Genomic DNA, 24,652 nt, shown 5'->3' with positions numbered 1-24,652 from the left:
CCTGTATCAAAGAATGTACAAATGATGATGTCATAGAGGACAGGCTTGGAGGGCCACATGTGGCCCCTGGTTGTGCAGTCAGACATTTGGGATAGATAAACGGGACGCCCGGCTCTTAGATCCCCCCCTTCCTTTGGGGTCGGCACAAACCATGGGAAAGTGAGTTTTCAGCGCTGTCACCAAGCAATGAGGTGCAATGAGTCAGACGTGATCCCACTGTCCTGGAATGTCACACACATGGGGCTGAGAAAGGGGCCAAAAACAAGGGGGCTAAGAATTGCAAAGTCAGTGTCCAATCAGGAGAGGCCTGGGGATGGGAAACACGGAGCAGCTAAAGTGCTAAAATATCACTAGAAGTCACAATTCAACAACAATAAAATTCCTGTAGTACCATCTTCAGACATCACTGTCTCACTCCTGCACTCAATAGGCCAAGTATGTCTAACCCCAACTCCCAGCAACTGAAGGCCCCAAGAACCTGTGGCTGGAGGTCCCTACACAGTAGAGAAAAGCTAAACTTATACCCAAATCAGTAAGGTACAAGCTGTCCCCTTGCCAAGGACATTATGCGCCCCTGCCCGCTGTCTATTACTTAATATCTCATGGTGCCAAACAACAGGATCCCAGGGAAGCCGAGGTCTCGGCAGGGCACAGGGGAATTTATCAACATTATTTATTATTCTGAGCTGCAATTGGGCACAGTTCAAGTTTCTGCTGGATAAATAACTGAATTTATCTAATTAGGGGGTACAGTCCCATGACCTGTTCCAATTAATCATTCTAATGATCCGTGCTACAATCAACTCACTGCTTGCCCATGTGCACTCTTTGTCTGTCAGCGGGTGCAGGGAGTTATATTTACCTACAACTGAACAAGTGTCACTCTACACATATTACTCAACACTCTGAATCTTGCTCTAGTAATGTATCTTGCCCTACTGTCTCCATCTTGCCCTACTGTCTCCATCTTGTCCTACTGTCTCCATCTTGTCCTACTGTCTCCATCTTGTCCTACTGTCTCCATCTTGCCCTACTGTCTCCATCTTGCCCTACTGTCTCCATCTTGCCCTACTGTCTCCATCTTGCCCTACTGTCTCCATCTTGCCCTACTGTCTTCATCTTGTCCTACTGTCTCCATCTTGCTCTACTGTCTCCATCTACTTGCTTATTCCTTTATCCCACTGTTACTGTAGACACCATCTCTCCCTACTATACCTGCTATCTACAATGTCCATCTTGTCCTACTATCTCCATCTTGTCCTACTGTCTCCATCTTGTCCTACTATCTCCATCTTGTCCTACTGTCTCCATCTTGTCCTACTGTCTCCATCTTGTCCTACTGTCTCCATCTTGTCCTACTGTCAACATCTTGTCCTACTGTCTCCATCTTGTCCTACTGTCTCCATCTTGCCCTACTGTCTCCATCTTGTCCTATGTCTCCATCTTGTCCTATGTCTCCATCTTGTCCTATGTCTCCATCTTGTCCTACTGTCTCCATCTGGTCCTACTGTCTCCATCTTGTCCTACTGTCTCCATCTTATCCTACTGTCTTCATCTTGTCCTACTGTCTCCATCTTGTCCTACTGTCTCCATCTTGTCCTACTGCCTCCATCTTGCCCTACTGTCTCCATCTAGTCCTACTGTCTCCATCTTGTCCTACTATCTCCATTTTGTCCTACTGTCTCCATCTACTGCAACTTTTCTGCATGGGGCAGTAGTAGAAGTCTCATTAATATAATGTCCAGGTTAGAAAAGAAGGTTCAGGGACCAGGTCAAGAGATGCAAAGAACTAGTTGAACTGCATGCTGGGAATTACGATTAGAAATCATTCCTTTCTGTCAACTTTAGTTACCAAATGTCATTTATGAAAGTCCAAGAATCCATGATGGATTTGTAGTTTACTAATAGCCAAAGACTTCTTCTCAAATGTGGGCATCATCCTTACTTCAGTGGCTAGGGCCCCTGTGGTTATCAGGATCCTGGGGGCCACACTCAAGACCAATAGTGAAAGAGAATGAAGGGACTAACCTGGGAGCCTCTGGATCCGCGCTTGTGTTCCCATTCCGAATGGCCCATTAACTACAGAGAGAAAGAGAAGGAGACATTTAATTGTGGGCTCGGATGGTTCCCCCCAAACACTCACATCAGAAACAAAGTGGGACAGAATGGGAAGTCCCAAATGTGACACGCCCAATGAGCAGTGAGTATGTAGAACCTAAAAGCAATTATATGATTGGTTGGTATTCAATGCCAATAAATCACCTCCTGTCACCATAGCAACCGGTAGTTAAAACTTGTATAAATATGTTATATACAGGACAAACTTCCCCTTTAATAATAATCAGGACTTCATGTCCTCCAGTCATTTAGGGTTTATACCTCCAAAGTCTGAGGAAGGGCCTAGAGGAGGCCGCGGGGGCACTTATAGAGTTAAGAGACAGTCGCTTTATCTACGTTTATCAAGCAGCCAGGAAAGAGCGCAATAAATATTCCCCCAGGAACAAGCTCTGCAATTGACTCACAAGATCCATAGGAAAATATTCCAATCCCAGATCCCAAATATAAGAAGAAATATTGATACAGGGAGCTCCTCTGTGGATCTGATACAGAAGGGAAGGAGCTGCCATGTTGTTTGCCTGTAGACGTGTGAGGACAGATGCACAGCATGAGTTAAAGGGACGCACAGCTCAGTGCACCCTTAATGAATTGCTGGGTAATTAAGTTCCTAGAAAGAGGAAGGAAGGTCTAATTAATATCCAGAGGAAATCATTGACTAAACGACATGAGAACTGAACTGCTCCCACATGAACCGCAGGTGAACTGCTCTGGACTTATTATCTGCCCAATACAGGGGATAAACACCCCCAACTCCCTGCACAAAACTCCCAGTCACTCACGCTCTAATTCTGTGGCCCCTGAGACCTAAACTCTGCCACCTGCTGGACAGTGAGGGACTTGCACTTGGCTTTATAAGGGGCAAATGCGGCTCACAGGAAACAGACAGAAGGCAGTCTGGGGGATTTATGCAAATGAGTTCATTCATTACTAAGAATTCATACAAAGGTTAAAATAACGGGCAGTACTTAGCAGCAATTGAATCTCCACCTGGCTCAGGAGGGGTTAATTATGTGCAGTTGGACACCCTCCCCACATAACTCCCAGCCCCCTCTGGCAGAATGTAACTCCCAGCTCCCTCTGGCAGGATGGCAAGGCTTGTCTCACGCCAGCTGACAGTTAGTATATGCACAGAGGGTGAGATATAAACCAAACTGCCATCCCACAGCACTGACACTTCACATCCACATGGCAGCTCCCGGCACCCATCACTCAAGTGGAAAATATTTATAGGTGACTCGTTATAGAAATGCTCCCCCCCACCCCAGGGCTGAGATGGGGGGAACCTGAGTGCGCCAGGGTCTGTGACACGTCTGATAACAAAACACTCGGCCCAGAGAATAATATTTAGCAGATACATTCTTTCCATTCACAGGAGGAATCCTCACTGACATGTGGGGTGGTCTCTGGGGGATCACGGGCAACTGCCAAGGACCCCACATATAGTGCGAGACTCCTTCTCACAATAGCTGCAGCAGGTACAGAGATGGAGACAGTAGGGCAAGATGGAGACAGTAGGACAAGATGGAGACAGTAAGACAAGATGGAGACAGTAGGACAAGATGGAGACAGTAGGGCAAGATGGAGACAGTAGGACAAGATGGAGACAGTAGGACAAGATGGAGACAGTAGGACAAGATGGAGACAGTAGGGCAAGATGGAGACAATAGGACAAGATGGAGACAGTAGGACAAGATAGAGACAGTAGGACAAGATGGAGACAGTAGGACAAGATGGAGACAGTAGGACAAGATGGAGACAGTAGGGCAAGATGGAGACAGTAGGACAAGATGGAGACAGTAGTGCAAGATGGAGACAGTAGGGCAAGATGGAGACAGTAGGACAAGATGGAGACAGTAGGACAAGATGGAGACAGTAGGGCAAGATGGAGACAGTAGGACAAGATGGAGACAGTAGTGCAAGATGGAGACAGTAGGACAAGATGGAGACAGTAGGGCAAGATGGAGACAGTAGGACAAGATGGAGACAGTAGTGCAAGATGGAGACAGTAGGGCAAGATGGAGACAGTAGGACAAGATGGAGACAGTAGGACAAGATGGAGACAGTAGGGCAAGATGGAGACAGTAGGACAAGATGGAGACAGTAGGACAAGATGGAGACAGTAGGACAAGATGGAGACAGTAGGACAAGATGGAGACAGTAGTAGAAGATGAAGACAGTAGGACAAGATGGAGACAATATGGCAAGATAAAGACAGTAGGGCAAGATGGAGACAGTAGGGCAACATAAGAGACAGTAGGGCAAGATGGAGACAGTAGGGCAAGATGGAGACAGTAGGACAAGATGGAGACAGTAGGGCAAGAGGGAGACAGCAGGGCAAGATGGAGACAGTAGGACAAGATGGAGACAGTAGGGCAAGATGGAGACAGTAGGACAAGATGGAGACAGTAGGGCAAGATGGAGACAGTGGGACAAGATGGAGAACGTACTAGTAGATGGAGACAGTAGGGCAAGATGGAGACAGTAGGGCAAGATGGAGACAGTAGGGCACGATGGAGACAGTAGGACAAAATGTGTAGACAATAGGGCAATATGGAGACAGTAGGACAAGATGGAGAACGTACTAGTAGATGGAGACAGTAGGGCAAGATAGAGACAGTAGGGCAAGGCTTTTACTGACTGGGGTGGGTAACGTGGAAATAATCAGTAGTGTAACTATACATGACTGGGCCCCCTGAAAAAAATCTTCATATGGACTAGATTCACACTGGTCCAACATCTCCCCAACCCTGGATGGCCACACGCCCACCACTTGCCTAATTTCTATTATCCTAAGCTGAGTAGGGAAGGGGCGACACTAGAGCTGCCGCTGGGCCTGCTGTGTTGCATTTACCCCATTGAATACTGACCAATCTACACCTGACCAATCAGACTGTCCCACAGAATTGCTCAGCATCCAAAGGGATTGATGTACCTTGGGGTACCCAGGTTTGGTTCCTTCGCCTCTGCACCCCGTTGGCTTGCTGAACCCCTTGGAATAATGTGCAACTATTTCTTGCTGATTTAGAAACTAAAGACAAAGAATGTCCCCACCTTTATGCACAGGTCACCAACAGTGTTCTCCTTATTTACTGCAACGCGGTGTTGCTTTATGGCAGAGATTTAACAGTGGAACAGAGCAAAAGCCTTACAGGGCAGGCTCATTTTCCCCTTTATAGGAGCGGTGTATTTTGATTTACAGCACTGCTGCCTGGAGAGGCCACTGGGAGAGAGAAGAAGCTTTACTGGCTCCTTTCCAACAACAAAACATTTCCCCTTTAAAGGAAAGTCCGAGCCAATCCGCACATATTTCTGCTTAAAGAGACAGGTGTGATTCACCAATGACTTTAATTAATAATTGGGCTTCAGTGGAAGGAAATGAATAGTATAAGAGTGAATGATCCCCAGTATTCTATAGAAAGTATTGGGGTGAGGAGCAGCAGCAGCAGCAGCGGCGCAGTATCTCCCAATAACCACAGTCATGTTAAACACATTGGCCGCCTTTCCCCACATTCCTGGCCACTAAGGTAATGGGGCAAGCAGCCCACCCAGAAGGGCCCATTCATAAAACCTCCAGTCCCCGGCTGTACGAAACTTTACATACGACTTTTGTTTAATGTCTGATACACAAAAACTCCCTTTTTTTCCCTTCATGGGGGGCTCAGTAAATGCGACACGACATTGAAAAATATACATTAAAGGGGAAATTCACCTGAAAACTAGGCTACTGATATCCAATCCTTGTAGATGGTTGCTAGGGACCATAGCAACCCTAAGGTTTAGATTCAGGTGTAGAAGGAGAGAGTAATCTTGCCTCCAGTATATCCAGTGTTGCTTCATGGGAAACATTCCCCTTACATAGGAAAGGTCCAAACTGTTGTGCAGAGGGAATTGTGGGACTTGTAGTTCTGCACAGAATTTACACAGAGATGTGGGATGACGGGGATATTACAGGGTTAATGGGCAGAAATTGCCATGTTGGTACAATCAGACAAACGCGACATTGTATCCAATCCAGAGTCAATAAACCTGTTCCCTTTCTCACCAACCCCCAATCATATTAATGTTCTCTTCCCAAACAATTAGGAGTATTTGCTATTGTGTGTAAATGACACAGCGAAACTATTACTCACAATGGCCACAGATACTCAGTACCAGCAACACGGCGGCCTTTCCTATTTCAGACATTGACTTGGGCTCTGTATTCTCATTCACAGCACATTGACCTGGGGATATCCGAATGCTTTTGGCAGCACATGTCTCTTCTTCCTTTCTATTTCCTGGTACTCATCTGACTGTCTCTACTTCCTTTGTATTTCCTGGTACTCGTCTGACTGTCTCTACTTCCTTTGCACGGGGGAGTGTATTTCATGGTACTCGTGTGACTGTCTCTACTTCCTTTGCACGGGGGAGTGTATTTCCGGGTACTCGTGTGTCTGTCTCTACTTCCTTTGTACGGGGGAGTGTATTTCCTGGTACTCGTGTGACTGTTTCTACTTCCTTTGCACGGGGGAGTGTATTTCCTGGTACTCGTGTGACTGTCTCTACTTCCTTTGCACGGGGGAGTGTATTTCCGGGTACTCGTGTGTCTGTCTCTACTTCCTTTGTACGGGGGAGTGTATTTCCTGGTACTCGTGTGTCTGTCTCTACTTCCTTTGTACGGGGGAGTGTATTTCCTGGTACTCGTGTGACTATCTCTACTTCCTTTGCACAGGGAAGTGTATTTCCAGGTACTCGTGTGTCTGTCACTACTTCCTTTGTACGGGGGAGTGTATTTCCTGGTACTCGTGTGACTGTCTCTACTTCCTTTGTACGGGGGAGTGTATTTCCTGGTACTCGTGTGACTGTCTCTACTTCCTTTGCATGCGGGAGTGTATTTCCTGGTACTCGTGTGACTGTCTCTACTTCCTTTGTACGGGGGAGTGTATTTCCTGGTACTCGTGTGTCTGTCTCTACTTCCTTTGTACGGGGGAGTGTATTTCCTGGTACTCGTGTGACTGTTTCTACTTCCTTTGCACGGGGGAGTGTATTTCCTGGTACTCGTGTGACTGTCTCTACTTCCTTTGCACGGGGGAGTGTATTTCTGGGTACTCGTGTGTCTGTCTCTACTTCCTTTGTACGGGGGAGTGTATTTCCTGGTACTCGTGTGTCTGTCTCTACTTCCTTTGTACGGGGGAGTGTATTTCCTGGTACTCGTGTGACTATCTCTACTTCCTTTGCACAGGGAAGTGTATTTCCAGGTACTCGTGTGTCTGTCACTACTTCCTTTGTACGGGGGAGTGTATTTCCTGGTACTCGTGTGACTGTCTCTACTTCCTTTGTACGGGGGAGTGTATTTCCTGGTACTCGTGTGACTGTCTCTACTTCCTTTGCATGCGGGAGTGTATTTCCTGGTACTCGTGTGACTGTCTCTACTTCCTTTGTACGGGGGAGTGTATTTCCTGGTACTCGTGTGACTGTCTCTACTTCCTTTGTACGGGGGAGTGTATTTCCTGGTACTCGTGTGACTGTCTCTACTTCCTTTGCACAGGGGAGTGTATTTCCAGGTACTCGTGTGTCTGTCTCTACTTCCTTTGTACGGGGGAGTGTATTTCCTGGTACTCGTGTGACTGTCTCTACTTCCTTTGTACGGGGGAGTGTATTTCCTGGTACTCGTGTGACTGTCTCTACTTCCTTTGTACGGGGGAGTGTATTTCCTGGTACTCGTGTGACTGTCTCTACTTCCTTTGCACGGGGGAGTGTATTTCCTGGTACTCGTGTGACTGTCTCTACTTCCTTTGTACGGGGGAGTGTATTTCCTGGTACTCGTGTGACTGTCTCTACTTCCTTTGCATGCGGGAGTGTATTTCCTGGTACTCGTGTGACTGTCTCTACTTCCTTTGTACGGGGGAGTGTATTTCCTGGTACTCGTCTGACTGTCTCTACTTCCTTTGCACGGGGGAGTGTATTTCCTGGTACTCGTGTGACTGTCTCTACTTCCTTTGCACGGGGGAGTGTATTTCCTGGTACTCGTGTGACTGTCTCTACTTCCTTTGCACAGGGGAGTGTATTTCCTGGTACTTGTGTGACTGTCTCTACTTCCTTTGCACGGGGGAGTGTATTTCCTGGTACTCGTGTGACTGTCTCTACTTCCTTTGCACGGGGGAGTGTATTTCCTGGTACTCGTGTGACTGTCTCTACTTCCTTTGCACGGGGGAGTGTATTTCCTGGTACTCGTGTGACTGTCTCTACTTCCTTTGCACGGGGGAGTGTATTTCCTGGTACTCGTGTGACTGTCTCTACTTCCTTTGCACGGGGGAGTGTATTTCCTGGTACTCGTGTGACTGTCTCTACTTCCTATATATGAGACACTGGCATATTTATAATTTTTGGATATCAGTTTGCAGTGGGAATTCAGGTAGAAAGTAAACTGGAAATGACTGTGCCCGCCCCCGAGGAGCTGTGTGATATTTATCCAATAGCTGGGAGAGATAGAAGGACAGACAAATGTCTTCCCTAAAACTCGATTTTTGTCGAATACCATACATTAAGGGCAGACAGTGGCAGTATGTGTTGACGTGACATTCTAGGGGACATTCTAAATGGTGGTCACTGATTTGTTCTGCTTGAGCTCCTAACTCCACCAGAACCAGTGCTTTTGCCCCAAAATCACTCTCCTTAGCCCAACTTGCCTCTGCCCTGAGATCTGCCCCATGTAGGGTTAAAACTGCCCCTTGTCCATTGAGTTAGACCAGTGTAGAACAGCAGCGCCACCTAATGGCCAGCTCTAGTCATTGCAGTGAAAAATACCAAACAACATGGCAGTGCCTACAGTAATGTATCTGCAACACATCTGCCTGTTAATAATAATGACTTTTATTAATATAATAACTCCCCAGAAATAAGGATAGTATGCCGAGACTCCTCCTCCTCCTGTATCTCTGAGCCAATCATAACTGAGTCCAGCCCAGTCAGTTCCGCACATAGAGAAGCAGCGCAGTGAACATGTGACGTCACCCAGTGATTTATGGGCAGCGGCCGATGTTTAGATTATTGAGAATTTACTGAGATTTCTAAAGTAAACTGCACCGACTTTGTTATGGTTTCTCCTCTGCCACATCCATCTCTCCCCGGTATAAACAGTCGCCCACAAACCTTCGACTCAGGGCCAAGTGTCACCAAATATCACTGATACCCCCAATAAATCCCTTTCTACTGTCACCCCAATATCATATATGCACATAATGTAACAGTATAATATATCAGCACAGATATACCCCCATCTTCATTTCATTTCTAAATTGCACTGTTTATAACTCAGCCTGCAGCCTTGTGCCTTTATATGGTCACAGAACAACCCCTCAGTGACTTCTAATATCCTTATCATTTACAGTAGGGGGTACATTATCCCTTATAATACATGAGTGATACTCAGAGTTCCCTGTATAACTCAGCCTGCAGCCTTGTGCCTTTATATGGTCACAGAACAACCCCTCAGTGACTTCTAATATCCTTATCATTTACAGTAGGGGGTACATTATCCCTTATAATACATGAGTGATACTCAGAGTTCCCTGTATAACTCAGCCTGCAGCCTTGTGCCTTTATATGGTCACAGAACAACCCCTCAGTGACTTCTAATATCCTTATCATTTACAGTAGGGGGTACATTATCCCTTATAATACATATTATAGGACAAAGCATGTCTATCATCTGCAATTCTTTCAGCTGTGCCTAATAGGGTTAATGCCTAGCTGTCAGTTGTAGTGTATAGAGTTAATTCTCCTTGTCGTTGCTCAGTTAATATTCTGTCTCTCTACTGCACTTTACAGATTTGATCCTTGTCCTGATAGGGTTAACGCCCTTCTCTCTGCTGTACCTTAATGCGGCCTGTGCATTCGAGGGTTAATAATAGCAGTGCCGCTACAGGGTTAATGTCTTGCAGGCAGCAGAGTGAATTGATGGAGTAATTTGGGGGCCCCTCACTGTTTTGCCTGGAGTATTTCCCCAGCCGTGGGAATGAATGGGGTCGTTGTGCAGAATTATTACAAGTGCATTTAATTAGTTCCCATCCTGATTGGAATAACAGACACTGCACTGGCTGCTCCGACTCCTGCACTCTCTCATTTCATTGCTCTCATATAACAGGACACTCACACCTACTGGAAATGACACAAACCCCACATTTATCTGAGCTGCTGTTTTTCCCATCTGGCGCTCGGGTGTGAGAGAGAGTTCAGTCCCGAGTGCCAGCGGGAGGAGAACAGCGCCATCTGGGCAGCCGGAAGCCCCAGTTCATGTTTCAGCCGTGGGATCCCCAGTAATGATTGGGGGCACAAGCAAGACAGAACTAGTGAAGTAGAAAGCCCTGCAGGCAGGGACAACTCCCGACACCCTTATTAATAATATGTGGGGCCCCAAGTAGAGTTTTTGGGTTCCTCCAATCAGAATCAATCGACAGCTCAAGCCCAAACCAAATAAACACAATGTTATTCTGTAGAAGGAGCCCCAGATCCCCCGGCTCCCACTTCTCATTCCAACAGGGGCCCAAATGACTTCCCCCAATTCTTCCTGCCCTCCTGCTCATAGTAATGGGGAGACCCAGGCAAAGGCCCAGTCAGTACTGTGAGGAGCCACCGCTGTGCCACATTGGGAACATACAAAATCCTGCTGCTCATTCTGTTTACTTCCCCTTTAATTCCCCCAACGGGAAATTTCTGATGGATTAATGTCCCCTCTCAGGTGTTTCTCTAACTGCCACTTACTAACCCTCTCCCAGTGCAGCTCTGGATCCTGTGAGTGCAACTGTCATTAAGGTGGTGCAACTGTCAGGTACAAGAGGGAAGAAAGTAACAGAACAGTGGTCAGAACTGGGGGGCAGTCGGGACGTTTGTACCATCTAATAATGCAAAGGGGTGAGTTCACACGCATCTGTAGGGCCAGTGCCAGACTAAAGGGGAATTATATTGTGAGTGTGAGTATGAGTATGAGTGTAGCTGTCCATTCAATAAGACAGACATGGATAATCTACCCAATTATTAAAGGGGTTGTTCCCCTTTAAATTAACTGTTAGTATGATGTAGAGAAGGATATTGTGAGACAATTTGTAATTGGTTTTCATTTTTTATTATTTGTGGTTTTTGACTTATTTAGCTTTTTATTCAGCAGCTCTCCAGTTTGTCATTTCAGCCGTCTGGTTGCTAGGGTCCAAATTCCCCCAGCAACCATGCATTGATTTGAATAAGAGACTGGAATATGAATAGGAGAGGCCTGAATAGAAAGATGAGGAATAAAAAGTAACAATAACAATACATTTGTAGCCTTACAGAGCGTTTGTTTTTAAATGGGGTCGGTGACCCCCAATTTGAAAGCCGGAAAGATTCAGAAGAAGTCATTAAAAAAAAAAACGATAAAAAAATAAATAATAAAGACCAACAGACCCAGGTACAGAGCTCTGATTCTCTGTACTTCCTGCTCCTGGGCTGTTCTCTTTCCCATGGTCAGACAGGAACCTCCCCCTGGGTAAGTGAATCCAATCTCCCCCAGTACTTACCCAGGTACAGAGCTCTGATTCTCTGTACTTCCTGCTCCTGGGCTGTTCTCTTTCCCATGGTCAGACAGGAACCTCCCCCTGGGTAAGTGAATCTCCCCCAGTACTTACCCAGGTACAGAGCTCTGATTCTCTGTACTTCCTTTGTAGAGGGGGAGTGTATTTCCTGTTACACTGTATTGAAGCCAATGCTGCAGAACATAAAGTGGAACCAATGAATCGTCAGCTGCTGAACTTCCCGTTACATTGGGCTCTGGGCCCCCGTTCCTGTGGGTATTTCCCTGGCACTGCACCCATGCTATTTAACCCCTCAGCTGCCAACGAATGTTTCTGTGCCCTGGATTCTTGGCAAGAGGCCAGGGGTGTGGCAGGGAAAGGGTTAAGAGCAGATGAGTTCCAGTATCGGGGAGCAGTTTCCTATAGAGAGATGTAGGGGTGCCAGTGTGGGATCTTTGTGTGTTTGTCACTTTATGTGACACTTTGCACATTGAGGCGGGGGGGGGGGTTGAGCCTGGGAAAGGGAAGTGAGAGGAGCAGAGAGGGGCCCGTTGTGTCGGCAGTGAGAGTTCAGAGGGGCCCCTTCCCCCCCCCCAAGTCTCAGCAGCTGGAAGAGATTAGGCCTCAGTGACGCACGACTCTGGGCTCAAATCCCTGGAGTTTCCATGTTCTCTTGTGTCAGCGAAGAGCCAAGGGGGTAATTGCACGGAGGAAAGGGAAGCGCATGGGGGAGACCCAGGAATATATTAAATATCCACCGGGGGGGGGGGGGTGTTGGCTGTGTGACCCCTCCAGCTCTTCTGCCAGACAACTGGGAAAGTCTTGTTTCATTTCTAAACAACTGGCGCCTTTCTACATTATGTCCTGTTCCTGTTTTACTTCTGTGCCACAAAATACACTTCCCCCAGCAAATTCATCTATTTCCTCCCTCCCTCCCTGATAATGCACAAAATAGGTTTCCTTTTCTATCCACACAATCCATTCTGTGCAGATACATTCTTCTTCCAATCACAAAATTGCCTTGTATAGCCACACAATCCATTCTGTGCAGATAAATTCTTCTTCCAATCACAAACTTGCTTCATATAGTCACACAATCCATTCTGTGCAGATACATTCTTCTTCCAATCACAAAATTGCTTCATATATTCACATAATTCATTCTGTGCCAATACATTCTTCTTCCAATCACAAACTTGCTTCATATAGTCACACAATCCATTCTGTGCAGATACATTCTTCTTCCAATCACAAACTTGCTTCATATAGTCACACAATCCATTCTGTGCAGATACATTATTCTTCTAATCACAAAATTGCTTTGTATATTCACACAATCCATTCTGTGCAGATACATTCTTCTTCCAATCACAAACTTGCCTTGTATAGTCACACAATCCATTCTGTGCAGATACATTATTCTTCCAATAACAAACTTGCTTCGTATAGTCACACAATCCATTCTGTGCAGATACATTCTTCTTCTCATCACAAAATTGCTTTGTATATTCACACAATCCATTCTGTGCAGATACATTCTTCTTCCAATCACAAACTTGCCTTGTATAGTCACACAATCCATTCTGTGTAGATACATTGTTCTTCCAATCACAAACATGCTTCATATAGTAGTCACACAATCCATTCTGTGCAGATACATTCTTCTTCCAATCACAAACCTGCTTTGTATATTCACACAATCCATTCTGTGCAGATACATTCTTCTTCCAATCACAAAATTGCTTCATATATTTACACAATCCATTCTGTGCAGATAAATTCTTCTTCCAATCACAAACATGCTTCATATAGTCACACAATGAAACATCAGATCACAAAATATAATTTGTAGCTTCTGTCTAAGGCAAAACCAACCTTAAGGACAAATAACCTTTCAGTATATTTTGGAGTTGTCAGGACATTCACATTTCTGGACTCTAATCGAAAGTGATGATTTGTTGGGAGGTGCGGCTAATGCAAATAAATAATTATACTAAATTCTGTCGAAAATGTTTGATAAACCAGGCGCCAGTTGTATTTCTGAGAATTTCACTCATGTGTCTCTACTTCCTTTGCACGGGGGAGTGTATTTCCTGGTACTTGTGTGACTGTCTCTTACTTCCTTTGCACAGGGAGTGTATTTCCTGGTACTCGTGTGACTGTCTCTACTTCCTTTGCATGGGGAAGTGTATTTCCTGGTACTCGTGTGACTGTCTCTACTTCCTTTGCACGGGGGAGTGTATTTCCTGGTACTCGTGTGACTGTCTCTACTTCCTTTGCACGGGGGAGTGTATTTCCTGGTACTCGTGTGACTGTCTCTACCTCCTTTGCACAGGGGAGTGTATTTCCTGGTACTCGTGTGACTGTCTCTACTTCCTTTGCACAGGGGAGTGTATTTCCTGGTACTTGTGTGACTGTCTCTTACTTCCTTTGCACAGGGAGTGTATTTCCTGGTACTCGTGTGACTGTCTCTACTTCCTTTGCACGGGGGAGTGTATTTCCTGGTACTTGTGTGACTGTCTCTACCTCCTTTGCACAGGGGAGTGTATTTCCTGGTACTCGTGTGACTGTCTCTACTTCCTTTGCACGGGGGAGTGTATTTCCTGGTACTTGTGTGACTGTCTCTTACTTCCTTTGCACAGGGAGTGTATTTCCTGGTACTTGTGTGACTGTCTCTACTTCCTTTGCATGGGGGAGTGTATTTCCTGGTATTCATGTGACTGTCTCTACTTCCTTTGCACAGGGGAGTGTATTTCCTGGTACTTGTGTGACTGTCTCTTACTTCCTTTGCACGGGGGAGTGTATTTCCTGGTACTCGTGTGACTGTCTCTACTTCCTTTGCACGGGGGAGTGTATTTCCTGGTACTTGTGTGACTGTCTCTACTTCCTTTGCACGGGGGAGTGTATTTCCTGGTACTCATGTGACTGTCTCTACTTTCTTTGCACGGGGGAGTGTATTTCCTGGTACTCGTGTGACTGTCTCTACTTCCTTTGCACGGGGGAGTGTATTTCCTGGTACTCGTGTGACTGTCTCTACTTCCTTTGCACGGGGGAGTGTATTTCCTAGTACTTGTGTGACTGTCTCTACTTCCTTTGCACAGGGAGTGTATTTCCTGGTACTCGTGTGACTGTCTCTACTTCCTTTGCATGGGGGAGTGTATTTCCTGGTATTCATGTGACTGTCTCTACTTCCTTTGCACAGAGGAGTGTATTTCCTGGTACTCGTGTGACTGTCTCTACTTCCTTTGCACGGGGGAGTGTATTTCCTGGTACTCGTGTGACTGTCTCTACTTCCTTTGCACGGGGGAGTGTATTTCCTGGTACTCGTGTGACTGTCTCTACTTCCTTTGCACGGGGGAGTGTATTTCCTGGTACTCGTGTGACTGTCTCTACCTCCTTTGCACAGGGGAGTGTATTTCCTGGTACTCGTGTGACTGTCTCTACTTCCTTTGCACAGGGGAGTGTATTTCCTGGTACTTGTGTGACTCTCTCTTACTTCCTTTGCACAGGGAGTGTATTTCCTGGTACTCGTGTGACTGTCTCTACTTCCTTTGCATGGGGGAGTGTATTTCCTGGTATTCATGTGACTGTCTCTACTTCCTTTGCACAGGGGAGTGTATTTCCTGGTACTCGTGTGACTGTCTCTACTTCCTTTGCACGGGGGAGTGTATTTCCTGGTACTCATGTGACTGTCTCTACTTCCTTTGCACAGGGGAGTGTATTTCCTGGTACTTGTGTGACTGTCTCTTACTTCCTTTGCACAGGGAGTGTATTACCTGGTACTCGTGTGACTGTCTCTACTTCCTTTGCACGGGGGAGTGTATTTCCTGGTACTTGTGTGACTGTCTCTACTTCCTTTGCACAGGGAGTGTATTTCCTGGTACTCGTGTGACTGTCTCTACTTCCTTTGCACGGGGGAGTGTATTTCCTGGTACTCGTGTGACTGTCTCTACCTCCTTTGCACAGGGGAGTGTATTTCCTGGTACTCGTGTGACTGTCTCTACTTCCTTTGCACGGGGGAGTGTATTTCCTGGTACTCGTGTGACTGTCTCTACTTCCTTTGCACGGGGGAGAGTATTTCCTGGTACTCGTGTGACTGTCTCTACTTCCTTTGCACAGGGAGTGTATTTCCTGGTACTCGTGTGACTGTCTCTACTTCCTTTGCATGGGGGAGTGTATTTCCTGGTATTCATGCGACTGTCTCTACTTCCTTTGCACAGGGGAGTGTATTTCCTGGTACTCGTGTGACTGTCTCTACTTCCTTTGCACGGGGGAGTGTATTTCCTGGTACTCATGTGACTGTCTCTACTTCCTTTGCATGGGGGAGTGTATTTCCTGGTACTTGTGTGACTGTCTCTACTTCCTTTGCACGGGGGAGTGTATTTCCTGGTACTCATGTGACTATCTCTATCTCTATATCTTTTCATAATTTTTTATCTTTTTTATTATTTTAGTTTTTTTATTGAGTTTTTATTTTTTTTATTTATGTTCATTGTATATAAATGTATTTGATTTCCTGATGCTTTATTTGTTATTTTGCTTTAATTTGATTATTTCCATTGGTCTGAATGATTTGGGCACATTCAGTTCAGTTCAGTTTCTATATTGATGTTAATTTTTCTTTGGATCAGTTACATTGGGAGAGACCAAGTGAGACTGGGGGTGACAGAGAAAAGTACTGGGTGCTGGGACCAACCAATGATGTTTATTATTAGGGAGCAGAACCAGTACTGGACCCAGCAGCAGATCACTAGATAAAACCAGCACCCACACATTTGTATAGAAACCAATAACCAGAAAAGGAACGTTACATTTGCCAATGAGATGGAGACATTATGGGGTGGCAGTGCCAATGAGATGATAAGAATATGGGATGGCAGTGCCAATAAGATATTGACAATATTTGGTGGCAGTACCAATGAAATGAATATGGGATGGCAGTGCCAATGAGATGGTGACATTTTGCAATGGCAGTGGCTGCCGATGTGATATTTACAATATGGGGTGGCAGTACCAATTAGATGGTGACATTATGGGGTGGCAGTGCCAATGAGATGATATGAATATGGGGAGGCTGTGCCAATGAGATAGTGACACTATGGGGTGGCAGTACCAATGAGATGATATGAATTTGGGGTGACAAATCCAATGAGATGATATGAATATGGGATGGCAGTGCCAACGAGATGGTGACAATATGGGGTGGCAGTGGCAATGAGATGGTGACAATATGGGGAGGCAGTGCCAATGAGATGGTGACATTATGGGGTGGCAGTGGCAATGAGATGGTGACATTATGGGGTGGCAGTGCCAATGAGATGGTGACATTATGGGATGGCAGTGCCAATGAGATGGTGACATTATGGGGTGGCAGTGCCAATGAGATGATATGAATATGGGGTGGCAGTACCAATGAGATGATATGAATATGGGGTGGCAGTACCAATGAGATGATATGAATTTGGGGTGACAAATCCAATGAGATGGTGACAATATGGGGTGGCAGTGCCAATGAGATGGTGACAATATGGGATGGCAGTGCCAATGAGATGATATGAATATGGGATGGCAGTGCCAACGAGATGGTGACAATATGGGGTGGCAGTGCCAATGAGATGGTGACAATATGGGATGGCAGTGCCAATGAGATGATATGAATATGGGATGGCAGTGCCAACGAGATGGTGACAATATGGGGTGGCAGTGCCAATGAGATGGTGACAATATGGGGTGGCAGTGCCAATGAGATGGTGACAATATGGGGTGGCAGTGCCAATGAGATGGTGACAATATGGAGTGGCAGTGCCAATGAGATGGTGACAATATGGGGTGGCAGTGCCAATGAGATGGTGACATTAAGGGGTGGCAGTGCCAATGAGATGATATGAATATGGGATGGCAGTGCCAATGAGATGGTGACATTATGGGGTGGCAGTGCCAATGAGATGGTGACATTATGGGGTGGCAAATCCAATGAGATGGTGACATTATTGGGTGGCAGTGCCAATGAGATGGTGACATTATGGGGAGGCAGTGCCAATGAGATGATATGAATATGGGGTGGCAGTGCCAATGAGATGGTGACATTATGGGGTGGCAGTACCACTGAGATGATATGAATTTGGGGTGACAAATCCAATGAGATGATCAGAATATGGGATGGCTGTGCCAATGAGATGGTGAAATTATGGAATGGCAGTGCCGATGCGATATTGACAATATGGGATGGCAGTACCAATGAGATGGTGACATTATGGGGTGGCAGTGCCAATGAGATGGTGACATTATGGGACAGCAGTGCCAATGAGATGATATGAATATGGGGAGGCTGTGCCAATGAGATGGTGACAATATGGGGTGGCAGTGTCTCTTTAAGAGATTGCCCTCTCTGTGCCAAGCTGCAGAGATAATTGCTGAATGTGAATAAAGAGGGAAAGTCTCATTTGCCGCATCACTAATTGGTTCCCCAGATAATATTCCCGGGGGTGAGGGGGGTTTTCAACAGAACTTTCCCTCCTTTCTGCCTCTCCTCCCAATAACCCACATTTTCGGGACAGTTTGATTCCATCTGGGAATTGTTTCAAATCGTTTGAATTAATCAATGTCTAAATCTAAGGAATTTCGCTCAGAATTTGGGGAGGGAAAAATAACTAATAATGACAATGTCCTGATTTTATTATCTTGCCCAAAACACGACCATCTTACCCCGTCTTATTCCCCCTAATACCCCAACTTGCTCTGCAGTTACCCCCTGTCCTTATTTACCCCCCTACTGTCATTATTGTGCCCAGCACCAAATGGGCGACATTTAATAAGAAAAACGTCTCTGCACAAACACTTGGAATGAGCACTGAAAGTTCCGACTCCCCAACACAAATAGCTCCACGCCAGGATCAGTCATAAAGCTTAACAAAAATGTCCATAAATGATACACGTCATGTTTTTATATTTACTGATTCATTATTAGGCTTTAGTCCCCCTTCTGAGGGCCCAGAACATTCCTGACTTTGTAATTCTGTACATGGGTGGGAGCTGCCATACCAATATTTAGCTTGTCACTCCAGTGCAACAACGACATCTCCAGCCCTTCTCTAAATGAAGCCACAAATGATCCTGACATGAAACAAAGTGCAAACAACTCCCGGCCCGCACTTGGGGATTAATTTTCCTTCTCGCTGACACTCTGTTTGTTGAACAAATATCTGCCCGGTGAGAGTGAAGAGCTGATATTAATCCCCTCGGTGTGATTTCTGCGGTGTCCGCAAATTGTACAGAAACAGTTTCCCGATACCATAGTCACAGCCCGAGCAGCACACAGACTCCAACTGCAAACAAGTAGTATGCCTATTTATTCTCTCCTGCACTGCTGGTTCTGAATCATGACATAATATAGCACAAACCACTGGTTCACAGAGTCAGACCCAGAAAACAGGACAGACAGACACAATGACAGTTACACAGAACTATAAACCCAGTGAGAATGAGGAATGAATGGATATTGGGAAGTTGTATCAGGAGTCAGAAGCAGCAGTGCAGAGAAAGGGACAGACACAATGACAGTTACACAGAACTATAAACCCAGTGAGAATGAGGAATGAATGGATATTGGGAAGTTGTATCAGGAGTCAGAAGCAGCAGTGCAGAGAAAGGGACAGACACAATGACAGTTACACAGAACTATAAACCCAGTGAGAATGAGGAATGAATGGATATTGGGAAGTTGTATCAGGAGTCAGAGGCAGCAGTGCAGAGAAGAGAAAGGGACAGACACAATGACAGTTACACAGAACTATAAACCCAGTGAGAATGAGGAATGAATGGATATTGGGAAGTTGTATCAGGAGTCAGAAGCAGCAGTGCAGAGAAAGGGACAGACACAATGACAGTTACACAGAACTATAACCCTTTAAGCTCTGAGGGAACCCCCCACTGTTATCTGACTGGCTTCCTGATCTCGATAGGCCAGTTCTGCGTATTATTAAACTGCAACTCTCAGCAGCAAATCAGCTTTCCCAGGGCCATTGCACTTGCCTCTTAAAGGAACATGTTAAGGGGAATAAGGTTAATTGTTGTGCTAATGAATTGTTCTTTATTATTTCCTCTTCTTTACTTCAGCAATATCCTGATGTAGGAAGAACATGGAAAATGTGACTCATGCTGTTGGGAGGGGGAGGGGGAGGCGGCAATAAGCGACAGCGGCGAGAATACGACTAGCGGCCAATGCAACGAGCGAAGGTTAATCACGTTCAGTTCATTATGTCGCCCATAAAACTGCCTCTGGCACTTCCCTTATTCAAACTCAGGGTATTTTATTATTATTATTATTATTATTATCATTAACATGTATTTATAGAGCACCGACATATTGCACAGTGCTGTAGGTATTGCTGCAAAGGTCCTTGCTCACAGAGCTAGCACTCAGATTGTGTCACATGGATCCAGCTCTGACAAAGTATAGAGACATGTGGGTTTCACCCCCGTGCAAAGGAAGTAGAGACAGTCACACGAGTACCAGGAAATACACTCCCCCGTGCAAAGGAAGTAGAGACAATCACACGAGTACCAGGAAATATACTCCCCCGTGCAAAGGAAGTAGAGACAATCACACGAGTACCAGGAAATATACTCCCCCGTGCAAAGGAAGTAGAGACAATCACACGAGTACCAGGAAATACACTCCCCGTGCAAAGGAAGTAGAGACAGTCACATGAGTACCAGGAAATACACTCCACCGTGCAAAGGAAGTAGAGACAGTCACATGAGTACCAGGAAATACACTCCCCCGTGCAAAGGAAGTAGAGACAGTCACACGAGTACCAGGAAATATACTCCCCCGTGCAAAGGAAGTAGAGACAGTCACACGAGTACCAGGAAATACACTCCCCCGTGCAAAGGAAGTAGAGACAGACACACAAGTACCAGGAAATACACTCCCCCGTGCAAAGGAAGTAGAGACAGTCACATGAGTACCAGGAAATACACTCCCCCGTGCAAAGGAAGTAGAGACAGTCACATGAGTACCAGGAAATATACTCCCCCGTGCAAAGGAAGTAGAGACAATCACACGAGTACCAGGAAATACACACCTCGTGCAAAGGAAGTAGAGACAGTCACATGAGTACCAGGAAATACACTCCCCCATGTAAAGGAAGTAGAGACAGTCACACGGGAACCAAGAATTATACTCCCCCATGCAAAGGAAGTAGAGACAGTCACACGAGTACCAGGAAATACACTCCCCCGTGCAAAGGAAGTAGAGACGGTCACACGGGAACCAAGAAATATACTCCCCCATGCAAAGGAAGTAGAGACAGTCACACGAGTACCAGGAAATACACTCCCGCGTGCAAAGGAAGTAGAGACAGTCACACGGGAACCAAGAAATATACTCCCCCATGCAAAGGAAGTAGAGACAGTCACACAAGTACCAGGAAATACACTCCCCCGTGCAAAGGAAGTAGAGACGGTCACACGGGAACCAAGAAATATACTCCCCCATGCAAAGGAAGTAGAGACAGTCACACGAGTACCAGGAAATACACTCCCCCGTGCAAAGGAAGTAGAGACAGTCACACGGGAACCAAGAAATATACTCCCCCATGCAAAGGAAGTAGAGACAGTCACACGAGTACCAGGAAATACACTCCCCCATGCAAAGGAAGTAGAGACAGTCACATGAGTACCAGGAAATACACTCCCCCGTGCAAAGGAAGTAGAGACAGTGACACGAGTACCAGGAAATACACTCCCCCGTGCAAAGGAAGTAGAGACAGTCACACGAGTACCAGGAAATACACTCCCCCGTACAAAGGAAGTAGAGACAGTCACACGAGTACCAGGAAATACACTCCCCCGTGCAAAGGAAGTAGAGACAGTGACACGAGTACCAGGAAATACACTCCCCCGTGCAAAGGAAGTAGAGACAGTCACACGAGTACCAGGAAATACACTCCCCCGTGCAAAGGAAGTAGAGACAGTCACATGAGTACCAGGAAATACACTCCCCCGTGCAAAGGAAGTAGAGACAGTCACATGAGTACCAGGAAATACACTCCCCCGTGCAAAGGAAGTAGAGACAGTGACACGAGTACCAGGAAATACACTCCCCCGTGCAAAGGAAGTAGAGACAGTCACACGAGTACCAGGAAATACACTCCCCCGTGCAAAGGAAGTAGAGACAGTCACACGAGTACCAGGAAATACACTCCCCCGTGCAAAGGAAGTAGAGACAGTCACACGAGTACCAGGAAATACACTCCCCCGTGCAAAGGAAGTAGAGACAGTCACACGAGTACCAGGAAATACACTCCCCCGTGCAAAGGAAGTAGAGACAGTGACACGAGTAGCAGGAAATACACTCCCCCGTGCAAAGGAAGTAGAGACAGTCACACGAGTACCAGGAAATACACTCCCCCGTGCAAAGGAAGTAGAGACAGTCACATGAGTACCAGGAAATACACTCCCCCGTGCAAAGGAAGTAGAGACAGTCACACGAGTACCAGGAAATACACTCCCCCGTGCAAAGGAAGTAGAGACAGTCACATGAGTACCAGGAAATACACTCCCCCGTGCAAAGGAAGTAGAGACAGTCACATGAGTACCAGGAATACTCTGCACTGTGCAAGTCACATGTGGCCGGGGTTGTGGGGTGCTGAATAGTGAGCAGGCAGGGGGCTGGGCTAAACAACACTCTCTTGGGTGCCTATAGTACTTGGCCTGGTTCTGCTCATTGGTCAATCGTCTTGCATGTGTTTTTGACCAGCAGCTTTCTCATTGGTCAGTTCTCTTGATCTCTAACTTTTCGAGTGGCAGTTTATTTTTGACCAACAATTAGTGAATAAACAGGATCCAGTTGGTTGTACAATATACGGCACATTAAGATTTAAAGCAGTGGTTCTGGTAGATTAGAGGAAGGCTCAGGTGCAGCAATAAAATTCCAGCTCAGGACACTGTCCCTTTAACAGTGCAGTAGAAATGGTTAAGAAAACACTGAGGCCGTTTCTCTGCCCTTCTGCCCCCGCCCCGTCTATAAGGGGAACATGTGGGTTGGGGGGAGATTAGGGGAGACGTCGCCTGCTCTGAGCTGATTAGCAACGTTTTCGTCACTCACATAAAAAACAAGATATCAACTCCCTGCCGGTGGTGTTACTGGTTTCCCTGCACTGCTGCCAGTCACACAGTCACATCACGGGGCCCCAGTCAGACATGAGGGGCCCATAACCGCAGGGTTAATGTTAATATAAATACAGAAGAACAGCTGGAGGGCCACAGGCTAAGCCTCCCCATTATATCATATGTCAGTCTTTCTATGGTTAATATCCCCCTCTGGTTTCACCTGCTTAATGTTGTATCATCTCTTACAGTCTTGCTGGGAGTTACAGTAGCCTTACAGTAGGGGAGCAGGAGCACATTATATCTGTGTATGATCTCTTACAATAAAGCCCTGCTGGGAGTTACAGTAGCCTTACAGTAGAGGAGCAGGAGCACATTATATCTGTGTATAATCTCTTACAATAAAGCCCTGCTGGGAGTTACAGTAGCCTTACAATAGGGGAGCAGGAGCACATTATATCTGTGTATGATCTCTTACAATAAAGCCCTGCTGGGAGTTACAGTAGCCTTACAGTAGAGGAGCAGGAGCACATTATATCTGTGTATAATCTCTTACAATAAAGCCCTGCTGGGAGTTACAGTAGCCTTACAATAGGGGAGCAGGAGCACATTATATCTGTGTATGATCTCTTACAATAAAGGCCTGCTGGGAGTTACAGTAGCCTTACAGTAGGGGAGCAGGAGCACATTATATCTGTGTATGATCTCTTACAATAAAGCCCTGCTGGGAGTTACAGTAGCCTTACAGTAGGGGAGCAGGAGCACATTATATCTGTGTATGATCTCTTACAATAAAGCCCTGCTGGGAGTTACAGTAGCCTTACAGTAGGGGAGCAGGAGCACATTATATCTGTGTATGATCTCTTACAATAAAGGCCTGCTGGGAGTTACAGTAGCCTTACAGTAGTGGAGCAGGAGCACATTATATCTGTGTATGATCTCTTACAATAAAGCCCTGCTGGGAGTTACAGTAGCCTTACAGTAGGGGAGCAGGAGCACATTATATCTGTGTATGATCTCTTACAATAAAGCCCTGCTGGGAGTTACAGTAGCCTTACAGTAGGGGAGCAGGAGCACATTATATCTGTGTATGATCTCTTATAGTAAAGCCCTGCTGGGAGTTACAGTAGCCTTACAGTAGAGAAGCAGGAGCACATTGTATCTGTGTATGATCTCTTACAATAAAGGCCTGCTGGGAGTTACAGTAGCCTTACAGTAGAGGAGCAGGAGCACATTATATCTGTGTATGATCTCTTACAATAAAGCCCTGCTGGGAGTTACAGTAGCCTTACAGTAGAGAAGCAGGAGCACATTGTATCTGTGTATGATCTCTTACAATAAAGCCCTGCTGGGAGTTACAGTAGCCTTACAGTAGGGGAGCAGGAGCACATTATATCTGTGTATGATCTCTTACAATAAAGCCCTGCTGGGAGTTACAGTAGCCTAACAGTAGAGAAGCAGGAGCACATTGTATCTGTGTATGATCTCTTACAATAAAGCCCTGCTGGGAGTTACAGTAGCCTTACAGTAGGGGAGCAGGAGCAGTTTCCCTTTGTGTATGATCTCTTACAATAAAGCCCTGCTGGGAGTTACAGTAGCCTTACAGTAGGGGAGCAGGAGCACATTATATCTGTGTATGATCTCTTACAATAAAGCCCTGCTGGGAGTTACTGTAGCCTTACAGTAGGGGAGCAGGAGCACATTATATCTGTGTATGATCTCTTACAATAAAGGCCTGCTGGGAGTTACAGTAGCCTTACAGTAGGGGAGCAGGAGCACATTATATCTGTGTATGATCTCTTATAGTAAAGCCCTGCTGGGAGTTACAGTAGCCTTACAGTAGAGGAGCAGGAGCAGTTTCCCTTCGTGTATGATCTCTTACAATAAAGGCCTGCTGG

General features: G+C 46.0%; 1 protein-coding gene across 6 annotated transcripts in view; it reads right to left on the bottom strand.

Annotated features, from left to right (window-relative positions):
* Nucleotides 1–24,652, bottom strand: part of pde3a.L (phosphodiesterase 3A L homeolog) — an 83,224-nt gene that overhangs the window by 36,887 nt on the left and 21,685 nt on the right. For 4 of the 6 annotated variants that reach the window (XM_041585762.1, XM_018251813.2, XM_041585763.1 and 1 more), the window contains exons 1-2: nucleotides 2,523–2,642; nucleotides 2,029–2,079 (exon numbers count right to left, since the gene is read on the bottom strand). The exons of 1 other annotated variant lie outside the window; for it this stretch is intronic. In XM_041585762.1, coding sequence (XP_041441696.1) covers nucleotides 2,029–2,079; nucleotides 2,523–2,627 — 156 coding nt within the window. In that variant the 5' untranslated portion in view covers nucleotides 2,628–2,642. Of the gene's footprint in view, nucleotides 1–2,028; nucleotides 2,080–2,522; nucleotides 2,643–24,652 lie in introns of those variants that run through there. One more of the 6 variants, XM_041585764.1, reaches the window with a different exon arrangement.

Source organism: Xenopus laevis, chromosome 3L, assembly GCF_017654675.1.
Source record: "Xenopus laevis strain J_2021 chromosome 3L, Xenopus_laevis_v10.1, whole genome shotgun sequence".
NCBI lineage: Eukaryota > Metazoa > Chordata > Amphibia > Anura > Pipidae > Xenopus > Xenopus laevis.
This window is presented reverse-complemented; position numbering and strand designations above follow the sequence as displayed.